This window comes from Pavona decussata, unplaced genomic scaffold (assembly GCF_977016875.1).
Source record: "Pavona decussata unplaced genomic scaffold, jaPavDecu1.1 SCAFFOLD_280, whole genome shotgun sequence".
Lineage (NCBI taxonomy): Eukaryota > Metazoa > Cnidaria > Anthozoa > Scleractinia > Agariciidae > Pavona > Pavona decussata.
The window spans coordinates 665,001-680,000 of NW_028145681.1; the positions used below are offsets into that span (position 1 = coordinate 665,001).

Sequence of the window (15,000 nt, forward strand, 5' to 3'; positions counted from 1 at the left end):
TGAAAAAAATCTGGGAATCCACACAAACCAATCCTGCCAAATTCAAGGTGATGGGCCATTTCTACTTTTTACTGCTTTTGGAGGTGAACCTTTCCAAATTATTATTATGCTGATGAAGATAAATGACACAATTATTGTAAACTATCCATATCTCAACTCGACTGGCAAATTTTAAACCCATACTGAAACTGAGAAAAGTACGAACTGTCAGGGAACAAATATGGTTTTATCTCCAAGAACAAACCAAACTACAAAATGAAGAAAGCAAGGCCAAGAATAATTATTGATATCATTGTAGAAACCAAGTTTTAGTTTATTACAAGATAGTTGAAAATTACAATATTTCGGCTGTATTACAGAGTCATAATCATGTTAAGATATTTTACAGGAGGGGACTTAAATATTATAGGCGTCTTAATATTATGTAATATAACTAGTCTGAGAATACTTAGTAATCAGAGGAAAAAGTCTTATTCTCTAGAGGCTTTCAGTCCTTCGTTAATGGTTAGGCTTGAAATTCTTGATGTAGAAAGCTTCAAGAAATGCTAATTGTGACCAGTTGTAATTGGAAGCAACCAAACTACATGTCATAAAAACTTCTATTTTTTTTTTTCAGGACACCTGTGATGGCTGGAGGGTTGTTCTCTATTGATAAAAGTTATTTTGAGGAAATAGGTACATATGATACAGGAATGGATATATGGGGTGGAGAAAATCTGGAAATTTCTTTCAGAGTAAGTCTGCAGTTTAATAATGTATTACATGTCTTTCTTTCTTTCTGTTCTGCACAAATGAAAAACGCTGTATTCTGACATGCTGAGGGTATATGCAAACCATTGTCAGTCTAGCTTTACAAACTGTATATTTAATGATAAATATTAATCCGTAGAATAAATCTGCTACCAGTCTATCATGACTGCTCTTTAATGTACAGGGTGGATGGATAACGCTGCGATTTTGACTGTTCAAGGCATGGAATTCATAACTTACATTAGAGTTGAAATTTTTAATGGCTTACAAGGTTTTATTTTTGAAAGATTGCGCTTTCAGCACGTGCAAAACATACACATATTAGTTGAATGTAGTTTTCTGTTTACATAGTGGTTCCAAACACAGTGCAAATTCAAATCAGATGGAGGTGGGCTGATGTCAAAAACAGGAGAATTTGACTAATTCACCTGTGTTTTGTTTCCATCAGAACTTGTTTAATTCTGTCTGTATTCAGATACCGTATTTATTCGATTAACCGCCCACCCTGAAAGCCCAAAAAGTTAAAAAGCCCCCACCCTCGAATAAGCGCCCACCCCCACCTTCCTCCCCCCAAAAAACATTTCTATACTAGCCCAGCGTGGAGTAAGAGGAGCGTCAGTTGTGTTCCAAAATTGGTTTTAGATAACGGTAGTCAGTGAACTTTTATGGCTTGTTTATGTTAGCTTTTGTACTTTGTTTTGTTTTGTTGAAGCGAAATAAACTTGTTATTCCTTGTTTTGTTATTCTCTAGAAATGTCCTTGCTTGCGGAAAATGTTGGGAAAATAAAATACTATAAAGTACTGATCTTGTTTTCTTGTGTTCTAGATCTGGATGTGCGGTGGAACCATTGAGATGCTACCATGTTCACGTGTTGGACACGTGTTCAGACCTCGTTTCCCGTACTCATTCCCCGCTCGCCCTGGCGGTGATCTGGATGTTGTAAGTCGGAATCTCATGCGAGTGGCCGATGTGTGGATGGATGAATACGCAAAACATTTCTACAATATTCGCTTTGATCTCAAAAAGAAGAAACACGACGACGTCAGTGAGAGGCTGGCTCTCAGAGAAAAACTACAGTGCAAGAATTTCAAGTGGTATTTGGAGAATATTTTTCCTGAACTTGAGGTCCCAGACACAAATTTTCTAGCTGCTGGGCAGGTAGGTAGAGAGGCCCCTCGCTCGCTACCAGCGAAAAGCTATTGAGAAAATTGCCGTCTGAGTGCCATTCGCATCAACGCGAGCGGGGGCGGAAAAGCTAAAGCCCTATTAGAAACACGGCCCCGCTCAATGCATATTGAAAGAAACGATTTTGTCGGGAATAATAATTTTAACTTTAAGGCTATTGCAGTGATAACGAGCAATGTATTGTACGAATTTTGCTTTGGCAATCCATAGCTAGTTATCACGATAATCATACCACCACTGAACGAATCACAAACGGTTTGAAATTGGTCACATAATCAAAACACTTTTTGACCGGGTGAGAGACCGTTCATTTTCTCTCAACATGGCCACCCTCGGAATGAATTTAACCTTTCCCCGCTCCGGGACTAAAACCTTTCTTGACGCTTTTGTGGATTAATTTTTGCGAACATTTAGCGATGTGCGAAGGTTTAGAAAATTAAACCGACCTACATGAAAATAAAAGCATTAAGTTACCCAAATTCCAATCAAAACAGCTATAATTTACTATAGTTTCTTTAAGAGAGAACCCCCCCCCCCCCGCCCCTCTTCGGATGTTGTTGATTTTTGTTTTTACTGGATGTTTTATAGGTTCGGAATCCTTCAAGTGATAATTGTTTGGATACGTTAGGTAAGAAGGATGACGCAGCCTTGGGGTTGTATCAGTGCCACGGTCAGGGAGGAAATCAGGTGAATACACTAACACTTCCTAGTGCTTTAGCTAGTGTCTCATGCAGCACTTCGAATAACTTATTGATATCAGTCGTCCTCATAAGTCCCGAACTGCCAAGTCAAAAAAAGTTGCTACTTTTTGCGACGGTAGAGTCATGCGCTTAAACACGTCAGCATGCTAAATTCCCCAGTGAAAAACTGTTGAAAATTGCCTCATGTAACATCAACGTAACAAAGTCCAGTCTCTTTTAGAAGGAACATGAACGGCTTTATCGACGGCGTTAATTCACCAGAAGTTAGAGTTTATATATTCTATGGATACTTTCTGTTTCAAATGGGATAGAGGATTGTTTCTTTTTACCTCAACAAAATAGCATGCGGCGACGCTACTGAAGAGAATTGACGAAACTTTCATTTACGTGCAAGTTTTACGTGCCGGACAGATAGTCAGATGTAAACACCGCTGATAAAGCGCGAAAATTGCCTGCCCCGTGGACACGTATTTGCGCGTGCGCGTGTGTAGTTCTTTTTCGACCATCCCTGCGATGAAAGTGGTACTGCTCGTCGTCTAGGTAAACGCTGAATAGTTGTGTTACTCACACTGCTCTGCTCCTTTGCCTCGCGCCTCAGTTAATCTCATTTCCCTTTTTTCTTTTCAGTATTTTGTATTGACGAGTAAAGGAGAACTGAAATCAGAAGATAATTGCCTAGATTACAATGGCTATGATTTGTACTTAAGAGAATGCGACGGACTCATGCAGAATCAGAAATGGGAATACAAGGTATGAATGTTGATTGAAAAGTGAACAACCAAACCATCGATAAAAACTGATAAACTCGGAAATTTGATTGAAAATCTTTTTATAAAATTGTAAAGAAAGGAACTAATGCTCTGGAGATTTCATTGGAATGGTCATGTTTGAGGAATTTTTTCACATTAACTGACTTATTCCGATAATTAATTTAAATATAGCGCTCGATCTCCTCCGTTCGACTGAAAGACTTCGTGTTTCCATTCGTGAACGAGTTTATAAATTTCATGCGGCTCTGTAGGTTACAAGTTCCACGCTTGTAATTTGTTTTACACGTACTCCATAATGTAGGAAGCATTCTTCAATCCCGGACCATTGTTGCTGCGTGAAGAATGCTGTCTAGTACTAGAACCAAAGTAATCACTTTAACCAATCACAACAAAAGTAAACAACACAATGAGCCAATCAGAAGTCAAAGCCAATGGGTGTAACAGGTACAAAGCGCGGGAAAACGCGTGCGAGCAAGTAACGGTTGGTTTTAATTGACACGTGCTTTTCAGTCAGTCAGTCAGTCAGTCAGTCAGTCAGTCAGTCAGTCAGTCAGTCAGTCAGTCAGTCAGTCAGTCAGTCAGTCAGTCAGTCAGTCAGCCTGGAGTCAATCACAGAGCACAGTAAAGCGATGTTTTGTGTATTAACTTCTTCTGTGGTTATCTTTCTTTTTCTTTTTCTCAGGATAACAAGTTGTACCACCCTCGTCGTGACGTGTGCATAGACCGAGGTTCAGCAAACTCAGAACATGCTAAGGTACGCGCGTGTGATGGGCGGACTGCGCAGGTCTGGGAATTCTCCAAAACAGACGAAATGGACTGAACACTGATGCAGATCACCCGCGCTACGCGGCTGACCGCACACGTCAAGCGCCTGCTCTCGCGCGTGAAACAGCTGCTCTCGCGTGTCACGCAGCTGGTCTGCGCAGGCCCAAACGATGTCAGCAAGGCAAAAGAACGTTTGATAGTTCCTCGTATCATGATCGCTTGACAGCTTGTGTGCAAGGCTTCTGTTGGATACGGAAACTGCCGTACCATACGTATTATCTATGATCACAAGACTTATTATACGCCATGTCTATGTGTGGCGCGATGCATTGCCGATTCATTAGAGTCCCAGAGATCTCAACACTGAATTACTCAAGAGTCAGCACAATTCGCGAAAATACCATGAAATTTGCTTTATTTCATAGTTATATTTCAATGAAAGCTGGACTTAGGAGCACTTGATATCAAAACGTAGGGTTTGTTCGAAGGTATTCCCTTTTCTTTGTCGTAGTTCGGATTGAGCAAGCCTGGTGGCGACTGGAGTCGAGTTCATGATCATCCGTACATCAGTCTCCCGAATGAGTGTTTCGAACAATTCAGTCAAAGTAATGGTTTGAGCCATTCTCGGAGACCCAGGGGCAGAGAGTCGACACAAGGCGAAGATTTCACGGGCGAAATCTGAACCAGCGAAAGTTTAAAAGACGGCCTTGTTAAACCTTTCGCTCAACCCAATTTCGCCCGTGAAATCTTCGTCCCCGACTTTCTGCCCCTGAGTCTCCTAGGTTTATTCTCCTAGGATGGGTCTAAGGTCGCTCGGTCTCAATCCGTCGTGAGAGCAAGCGATCGTTCATTATCTGAGAATCAGCTGTATTTGTTAGCTTTAAAGCACCCGTCCATCGTGCGGAAGATCATGTGTTCAAGGGCGGAAATCCTGTTCTTTTTTCTGAGTCCGGCATGAAAACACGACCATCCTTTTATTCCCGCGCTACAAAGTGGTGTGGTGTTTTTATCTAGATAGGAAATATGATTTTATCCGGCATATAGGAATATTCGATGTGAATTTCGTATATTATAGTAGAATTTCCGTTTTTGATGTTCGTTATTTATTTAAAAGTAATAAATTAAGATAGTTAGTTCTATCCTGAGAATTATCAATTATAGAAATAAATTAAAACAGGATCGGAAACACTTTTATGTCGAGCTGAGCTAAATCCGAGAGGACATTGCATTTCTGATAGATTCCTAGTGCACAAGGCCGACCCTCTTAGAACAGAATTTATTGTTAAAATGTAACCGGAAAGAGAAACCTTCGTAAATGACTTCATAGTTCTCATTCAAATTGCTTCGCGTGGACTTCCTCGTACAAACACGCTTGTTTTTAGCGAAGCACGGGGGTCATGGGAAAACCGGCGAAACAAGCGAAGAGTGCTTCGCGTTTTTCGTTTGAGTCTTACCATTGTGCCTTGCCATCTCAGAGAAGCTTCGCTCTCGTGCCAAAAAGAATGAGGTATATGATCGCTAACGATCCCTGCCTTTATAAAAACTGAGTGATCGTCAACGATCATATCAAACTAGGCAATACAAATTAATGTGTGTTGAAAAGTCGATTTTCATACGAGATTATCAGCGTTGCAATTGCTGATTAAAAAAAAAGCAAATTGAGCGACTGTTTGCGGTAACTTTGGCTTGGCGATACCAGGGAGGTCAATTGCTTCTTTTGTGTTTTCAATAAAAAATACTTCACTATACCTAACTTTGTTTTACAAGTTTACTATTTTAAGCAACTACTTAATAATATTCGTCATTTTTTGTCGAGTGCTCGCTTACTTTGTTTAAATGAGAGGTTACGAAACGCTGTCAAGGAAACCGTGGAAATCGTCATGATCAGTGTGAAGAATAACGCTAAATTTATTAGCGCCCTAGACAGCAAGCAGGATGGGTCTTGGTAGACTTGTTTGGTAGGGAGTTTAGTTTCTTTGGTGGCCAATAGAATAAGAGCCTTTACCTTGCTAAAACTAGTGATATAAGAACCCTAGTTCTTAATAAAGCTATAATGTGGCCTTTTTAAACCCCTCGATCCACTTGACAATGACTTGACGATGTTTTTTTGGTAAACATTTTGGATATCTTCGTAACCGAGTTGCCTGGACTGCACGTTTGAGTTTGTGAATCTCTAAAGAAAACACGTTTGGTCTAAAACACGCTTTCTTGACAACCAACAAAATTAACACTTTATCAGCAATAACCTGTAATGATACTTTGAGATAATTTAAGGGTAAAATTAAAAATAGAAAAAAACATTGATTGGAATGGCTATAAAACGATCCAACAGCGAGGAATCATATTTCAGTCAATGAAAATTAAAATGATTAGAAAGCACTTTTCAGGTAATCTCTAAGAATAAAAACTTACCACGTATCTTTTAAATAAGATTTTAAGATTTCCAATATTGTGCATAATACATGCAAATTCGGAATAATTTCAGCAGAAGTGTTTATCTTTGTGTGGTGAATTGGACACCGGAACAAAGGGGTCCGCATCCAGCTGACACAAATCTGAGATGGGATGAACTTTGAAAAGCTTGTTAATGGATCTTTAATACAATACTTGTCTTTGTATTCGCGTGTTCCGCGTTACTCGAGACAGGAGTAGGTCAATACAGGCTAACGTCTGACAAAACAATGTTGCTGCGGTCGCGATGGGTTTCTGTTTCTCGTTAAAGCTATTTCGTTCCAGAAACAATGGGGCTTAAAGCGAGAGGAACTTCGGTGAAAACTGATGGGCTTCAAACACGTAATGAAGCGGGCGAAAGTACCCTCTTGACGTATTTACGAAGCTAATCGATGCTCGTCGAGATACAAGCTGTGTGGACTGCCGAAACAAGAAAACAAGGAATTTACTTACATCGGAAATTGTCAGCGGAGGAAAGATAATGTACTTACTTTGCTCTTAAGCTTTTGTTATCGTCGTTGAAATTTCGTTATGGCATTCACGTGCGGTCAAATTTACAAGCCCCGGCAAGTAATCGTTGTTGCTTTGTTGACGTCCATATTTTGGTTTGTATTAAACACTGTGATACTCATTTCGTATCAGGGGAATATTGCTTCAAATGATCAAGTCGCTCGTAGATTACGAGAGGAAAGTAAAAATTACCAGCGTGGATTTGAGCAGCAATTAGAGAGTGTAAATAAAAGATCGAAGTTAGTACCACGTGGGATTTCCGAGGTCGAAGACTTCGAAGAGGAACTTGATATCGTGAAAAGGGAGATTGTGCAAGACAAAGATACACGAAATATGAACACGAAAGTGATGAAAAATCAAGTAATTGACAAAAATGAAAATAATTCTTTGAAGAAACAGGAAGTGGTCAGGAAACCAAGACTAGAGAAGACTAAGAAAAAACCGATAGTTCGAAAGAAAAAGCAAATTTCGGCGGTAAAGACTATTCCACCCGAGCACCCGAGAAAACAGACCGTGGGCACAAACGATGCTGTGCACGTCCCGAAATTTCCCGACGTTAAAGCCCGCGACCCGAACGGTCCCGGAGAGGATGGTAGAGCTGTAATTGTTGCAGCAGACGAGAAAAAGAACGAAAAGGATAGTTACAGTAAATACGCCTTTAATGAATATGTGAGTGAAAAGATCTCACTCGTGCGTTCTATTCCGGATACAAGAAGTCTTGGGTAAGTTATAATTAATTTCTGAATTTACATGTACTTTCGATTCCACTGGAAAGTAAAGCTCAACAGCATCCATGGTCACACTTTTAAAGAGCTTCCTTTTGCAGCATAAAAAGCAGCATCTCAGGAAGCGGTATTGCTCAGTAGCTTGTTTCCTTTGAATGGTCACACTTGATCTCATGCCGGTGACAGACTCAAAATGTAGAACCACCTAATGAACAGGACAATAAACAGCAACATGGGAAAGTAAAGTACGATCTGCTCAGTAGCGTTCATTTTATTGGTCACACTTCAGGATTTTATCCACGGATTTAAATTAAAAATTACCTTGCAAGATTACATGTGTATTTTAACATCAACAGGATAAATTAAAGCAAATATCATTGTTATATATTGACTGCTAAATATTGGTCAGGGAATTTCCTGTTTCCGCCAACTAATTATAATAAGTGGTCTATTTTAAACACATTTAGGAAAATGGCGGCTGTTTGCAGTATTGCCGGGATAAAAGAACCAACTGCAAACAAATTCGCCCTTTAGGTTGTCACGCTGGTAAAATCTTGAACGATATCGCTCATTCTATCACGGTTTTCATTCGCTACATATGCAATAACTTACTCGAAAAATATTGTATCGCTGTCTCCATACGCCTCCCTCTTATAAGCCAAGTGACAATTGAGAAGCCCCCTGAAAAAGTCGCGAAAATTCACCACTGAGGTGTTCAGGCTTGTCACGTTACTCGTGAGAAAGTAGCCAAGGGTGACCAAGGGTGCATTATTCACGCTGGAGAGGCGGTGTTTTCGAAAACTCGCCTGTAGGTATACGTCTGCTTTGCGCTTTAATTTGTGCGCTGGTTAACCTATCTAAAGCAGACTTATATTCGTTTTCTGGGTCCAGGGGGATTCTGCTCCCCCCCCCCCTCCCGCAAAACCACACTCGTCCCTGAGGCTATTACACGTTATAACAGTGACACTTGGAGGATAAATAGTGCGTCCAAAGATTTTTTTTACCAGCTTTATTGACCGTCACACATGTTAAATACAATAAATTAAAAAGCCAGAAAGAAATGAAAAATATGTGCAAAGTGATTTAAAGTGATAAGGTCAAAAGGGCAGGTGCGAACAGGACGCGAGGACCCGTGCAAGGCACCTCCCATGGGCTCTGAGAAAAAAAGTGCCTGTCAAAAATCGGTTGCCATGGTAACATCAAGTTCAAAGAACACAACCTACCACACCAGATAAATTTGTGAAAAAGACGTTAATTTTCATGGCCTTTACTCAAATGTGATACAGCGCACTTTGTTAAAATGAGATCAGGCCCCAGTTGTTCAAAGGCCGGATAACGTTATCCGCCGGATAAGGCACTATTCAGGGTCTAAAATATACTTTACGTTAAACGTTGTCCAAGGTTTTGGTACACTTCCAAACTTAACTGTGGTTGGAGTGTGCATATTCGCTTGTACAAGAGGAAATACTGAAATATTTGCACAGATTGAAACTGTCGGATAGCGACTTATCCAGTGGATAAAGTTATCCGGCCTTTGAACAACTGGGGCCAGGCCTATTCATTGGAAGCTCTCCTTTTTGAAAAAAAAAAAATGGTGAAAGATCTGAAATTACTTCTCAAAAACTCTAGCACTCTCATTAACTATTGTACGCTCTCAGAGTCGTTTATCTTGTTCGGTTTTTCATTGGCAACATCCAAACTCTCCCTTTTGTTTGACCAGCATCTCCCATAAGCTTCGATCAAATCTGAAATCTCTTTATCTCTTATTGATTTTTTGCCTTTTTTGAGCTGGGCATTAAGGTATTATCTGATTTACTTCTCAGTTGTGCCGGGAAGTCTTATCCTGTGTCAGACCTGCCTACCACCAGTGTGATAATCTGTTTTCATAACGAGGCGTGGTCCACTCTGTTACGCACAGTTCACACTGTGTTACTCCGCTCCCCACCAGAGCTCCTACAAGAGATCATACTCATTGATGACTTCAGTACATTTGGTAAGCATCCACATAGATAAGTTTCCGTTACAGTTAAACTATAGTGCGCGCTTGAAGAACTGATTTGCGACTCTTGATTACACTGGATATGTCGACCTTTAATATTTTCACTCACAATAAGACAGATCCTGACAGGGATCTTAGCACTTCAGTAGCTTCAAAGGTCGCATCGCAGAGGTCATTCGAACCCATGACCACTGCGATGCCGGTGCAGTGCTCTACCAACTGAGCTATCAAGCCAACTGGGAGCTGGTCATATTGCGAATTCGTAATATACCCGTGGAAGATAAATATATAAGAGGGGAATGTATGAAATATCGCAACTGTGAACAGCGAGTGAACTGATGCCTTATGAGTAGATGACCCGGCCTAGTATATTCAGAAAAAAATTTCATGCTTCAACGGGACTAGAACATATGACACCTGTTGCGATACTGGCAACTGAACGCTCTAACTAACTGGACTGTTAGTCAGCCGAGAACCGTTGTTTTATGAGTGGACTTCTCTTGACGTTTTTCACACCAAATCTTTAGTTGGTCATTTAATATCTCAAATTCGAAGCATGCTCAAAGTCGAATCATGTTAAAGGTCTTCCCTTGCTTTTTGGAGGTTCTGACTCACGAGATTTTTAGTCAGTTTTTTTTATTATAAACAAGAGAACAAATGTTGTTTTACTCTACTTCCTCAGATCATCTGAAAAAACCACTTGAAGATTACGTGGCAAAGCTAGCCAAGGTTCGTATTCTAAGGACAACTAAAAGAGAGGGACTCATTCGAGCTCGTCTATTAGGAGCCAAAGCAGCTAAGGCCCAGGTGTTAACGTTCCTCGACGCTCACTGTGAAGCGAACGTGGGTTGGTTAGAGCCCCTGCTGGACAGGATTAGGCGGGACCATACCACTGTAGCTGTACCGGTGATTGACATTATAAGCTCAACAGACTTCGCTTATTCTGGAACTCCTGCTGAGGTTATTGGTGGTTTCAGCTGGGATATGCAGTTTAATTGGCATTCTTTACCGCAAAATGTTCGAAATCAGCGAAAAGATTTGAGTCAGCCCATCAGGTAGGTAATCAATTGAATTGATTTAGTTCATAATATTATTAATAATTACCAATTATTTATTCCTGTAGATTATTAAGTTATGTATATGTATCTCTTCTGATCGTAGGACCCCCACAATGGCTGGAGGTCTGTTTTCCATTGATCGTAAGTACTTCTACGATTCTGGATCTTATGACGAAGGAATGGATGTTTGGGGTGGAGAAAACCTAGAAATGTCTTTCAGGGTGAGTAAATGCATGTTAGATGAATTCATATTAGAAGAAGAGAAATACGACTCCGACGGAATTCCTAAGGCAGAATGCAGTCTTAATATAAATTTAAGGACGACAAAATGGTCTTAAAATTACAACTTATATAAGCTAAACATACAAAAGTTGTTAAAGGAAGACAGAGTCCAAAACAAAAACCCTTTGTAATTTACCCGTCTGAGGTGAACTCGTCAAAGAAAAGTTTTCCCTCTAATTTTCGCGTTCTTTCTTTGTGGACTGGAAATTGGATGCGTAATTTTCTGGGTAATTTTGAAAGGGAAAATTGTCTTTCACCACATTCACAATGGACGAGTTTTCCGTCTTCAGACGAATTTCCATCTCTGATATAAATTGTTTGAGGAAGTGTTAGGTTTTTGTAGCTACAACTTTTATGACTGTATTGGTCGGTTGACCCAGGGATTATGTTTCTAATCCGTTATTTTCTAAACTAAGAGTCATTTGCTCATCAGTTATCATTTGGACGTCCACAGTTGAGAATCTCATTCTGTAAACTAAAAACGAACACAACAAATCAAGACTCGAGGTGTCAATCTACTTCTAACTTCCTAGAGTACTTCATAACCCGAAGACCGATTTGCACACTTTCTTTTTACTGAGATAGTTTTTTCTGTATTTGACCCAGATATGGCAATGTGGTGGAAAATTGGAAATCGTCCCTTGTTCACGTGTTGGTCACGTGTTTCGCTCTCGTTTCCCATACAAGTTTCCTGGTGGTTATCGAGAAGTAACTGTGAACCTTGCACGTGTTGTGCACGTGTGGATGGATGACTATAAAAAGTTTGTGTTTTTGAAGAGGCCAGACTTGAAGACTGTTGACCATGGAGATTTCACATCAAGATTACAACTCCGAAAGCGGCTTAAGTGCAAAAGTTTCAAATGGTACTTGGACAACATTTATCCCGAGCAGCAGATTCCAGAGACTAGCTACCTAGCATATGGCGAGGTAAGTGAACATTTCTGTTCTTTTCAAAGAAACAAATTTACTGATGCTTATTATAGATCTCATTGTTCTTTTCACTCATGCTATGAATCTTAATTGTTTAGAAACTCTTGTCTCGGCAAGAATACCCACAAACAAAGGCAGGTTTATTTGATCCGTGTTTATTGATTTTTTGAATAAATCGAATTTACCCCAAAGCACAATCTGATCGATTAAACCAATATCCTCATTATGTACTTGCAATCTGTACAGTTGCAGAAGTAAAAACAAAATAAAAACAATAAAAGAAAAGCAACGAAAAAACAAGCAAACAAAATGTCGTGTAAACAGAGGAGGAGGCAAGAGTTTACGTTTTTAGTTGTTTTGTCACGTTGTTTATTCTGCATAGGTTCGTAATCCCAAGTCTGGCATCTGTCTGGACACAATGGCTAGGTCACTTGGTGATGAGCTTGGAGTGTCACGCTGTCACGGTATGGGAGGAAATCAGGTAATGCACAAAAAGGATTCATTTATGTATTACATTATTGATACTGGTGGGCGAGTTCGATTGGCGACATTGAGGAACAAGAATACCCTCGAGAAACCACTCAAGACATCGGAATCGGCCATTTCTGAGTTGCTTTGAACCTCATTATGAAAGCGAAGCTTCGCGCATAGTTTTTATTATAGCCTGCAGTGCAGGCGTTTTTCATGGGCGAGCGCTGAATAATAAATTTAGTTCGCGTATTAGAAGGAGGCTGAGGGGAAGGGGAAGGGGGGGGGGGGGGGGGGCAGGAAATGAGAGCGAAAAAAAATTATTTTTCCCTCCTCTCCCTCTCCCCCCTCCTTTATTTCTCAGCTAGTCGTCCTCTCCCTTAGGGTCACTTTTGACTCGCTCCAGCCCTCTCGCGCTTCCTCGCCCAAGATGACAGCAACGAAGGATTATTCAGCGCTCCCGCTCCAAAAATACGCCTGCATTGCAGGCTAGCCCGTATAGAAAGTTTCCAGTAGTGACCACCCGGGGCGTTCATTTCTAAATGGCGCGCGGTGGGGGGGAGGGGGGGGGGGGTTAATAGCTTATAAAAAATGTTAGGACTCAGAGTTACAGTAACTGTTCTGAAGACAAACTTTAATTGTGGCGAAGAATAAACTAAGCAGGCAAACGAACGATTTCTACAGCTCATTGCAATACTCTGTTTCACATTTAGCTGCCTGGGAGATACAGAGTAAAGCACGCAAAGCGACGATTTCTACAGATCAGTTCTAATCAATACTAGACTCGTAGCTAGTCATTTCATAGTGATTGAGGGAGGCTTATTTCAAATGTCTGGCTCAACTGTTGCACTGAATTATTCCAGGAATTGAGGAAATACGTAGTTACACATCGGCTTCAGTGGCTCTAACTTCGCGATTTAAAGGATATGTTGTGATCGTTCTATGAATTGTTATCGTGAGACGGAGAAAAGCCAAACGAAAACATCCTTAATAGGATAGGATACTAAGTCTTTGCTACCCACTGGTCGAGCTCACAAACTTCAGAACTTAATCCTTTTTTTCTATGACCCCCTGACGCAGATGCTAATCTAATGCAAGGTCACCTCCAAGCTTTGCTAGGTTTCCGTAACGGCTTGCCAATACGACTTAATTCTGGGTAGAAAGAGTTCAGTCCTATTATAAGACAACAAGGTAAATCGCAAAAAAAAAAAAAAATATCAAACAACGTTCTTTATACCCACGATACGGAACCTTTTATCTACAAAAGTAACTGAGAAAGGTAGGTGGAGTAGGGATGTATTTGTTCTACGTCATGGTAAATGAACAAGAGGGACGAAATAAAGCTATGGACGGATAGCCGGCGTACAGATTGTTGGCGACAGCAGGAGGAAGGGAGCAGTTTTTGCGTTCGACGTAGGAAGAACGCACTCCTAGTACGGATTGTATGGGACAATCAACGAATGAATGGATCCTGGGACGCGTCTCGGTATCCCCCGCAGATTTTGCAGGGGCGGATGACATCATCACAAATTTGGGATTTGGCCTGGGATCGAGATCATCAAATGCACTCCATAATTTTTGATTATTAGTGTCTAAACGCTATCTTGGACAACTTGACCAAACAAATGTCGAGCTCGTGATAATTGATACTGTGTACTTTACATCTTTTGCAGCAATTTTTCGTATCGAAGAATCACCAGCTGAGTATCGAACAAGGTAGTTTACGTTGTGTAGAGGCTGTGGCTAGCACTTTGCTGCTCAATTCCTGTGATGAGGGTAAAGAACAATGGACAGTATCCAAGGTAAAATAGAGGGACAGGTTTGATAACAATACACAAAGAGGAGCGCTTCAGTTTAAACCTAATAGAAGCATTAAAAAAATAACTTGCCGAAATAGACGGTCACGCGGAATTCAGCCGCGGCTAAAAAGTTCTGGGAAAGGAAAGTCAAATCGGTATTACTACGGCTCTCCTGCACAGGATGCCACAATTCAGTCTCCTTGCACCAATCGCAATGCTTTCTCGCCATTCTGGTGGCTTCAATCAATTAGTATACCAAGGTAAAGAAAGGGACAGTTACTGCGTAGCTATAGCGTAAGGATATCACGGTCATTGATGGCTCGAATGGCTGATAGTCTCCAAATTTGGAGGTTGATTCAATGAAGTTTGATCGAAAGTTCTTTTGCGTTATAGTCTTTACAACCATTGCCTTGCAAAACTGACTGCATGGGAAAGAAGAGTTTAAAATTTGTCTCAGAAATTTCCCGGTATAAGTCAAAAATAACGTTTAAGTCCAGGTGTAATTCCGTTCTTTATAACTGATGCATCACTGGCAGGCTCAGTTGAAACTGATGATATTCAAAGCAAACATTTCTCAATATGTTCACTCGTTTTATTTTCTTCTTT

General features: G+C 40.5%; 2 protein-coding genes across 3 annotated transcripts in view; both read left to right on the top strand.

Moving 5' to 3' along the window:
- LOC146455320 (polypeptide N-acetylgalactosaminyltransferase 1-like) overlaps positions 1–5,920 on the top strand; it is a 13,418-nt gene extending 7,498 nt beyond the window's left edge. For both annotated transcript variants that reach the window (XM_085094470.1, XM_085094471.1), the window contains exons 4-8: positions 617–734; positions 1,577–1,909; positions 2,525–2,623; positions 3,265–3,387; positions 4,090–5,920. In XM_085094470.1, the coding sequence (XP_084950596.1) occupies positions 617–734; positions 1,577–1,909; positions 2,525–2,623; positions 3,265–3,387; positions 4,090–4,227 (811 nt within the window). In that variant the 3' untranslated portion in view covers positions 4,228–5,920. The remainder of the gene's footprint in view (positions 1–616; positions 735–1,576; positions 1,910–2,524; positions 2,624–3,264; positions 3,388–4,089) is intronic.
- A 748-nt stretch (positions 5,921–6,668) lies between these two features.
- LOC146455321 (polypeptide N-acetylgalactosaminyltransferase 1-like) overlaps positions 6,669–15,000 on the top strand; it is a 9,079-nt gene continuing 747 nt past the window's right edge. Inside the window, exons 1-7 of the mRNA XM_085094468.1 lie at positions 6,669–7,855; positions 9,682–9,851; positions 10,540–10,912; positions 11,019–11,136; positions 11,804–12,124; positions 12,510–12,608; positions 14,269–14,397. Of these exons, the coding sequence (XP_084950594.1) occupies positions 7,155–7,855; positions 9,682–9,851; positions 10,540–10,912; positions 11,019–11,136; positions 11,804–12,124; positions 12,510–12,608; positions 14,269–14,397 (1,911 nt within the window). The 5' untranslated portion in view covers positions 6,669–7,154. The remainder of the gene's footprint in view (positions 7,856–9,681; positions 9,852–10,539; positions 10,913–11,018; positions 11,137–11,803; positions 12,125–12,509; positions 12,609–14,268; positions 14,398–15,000) is intronic.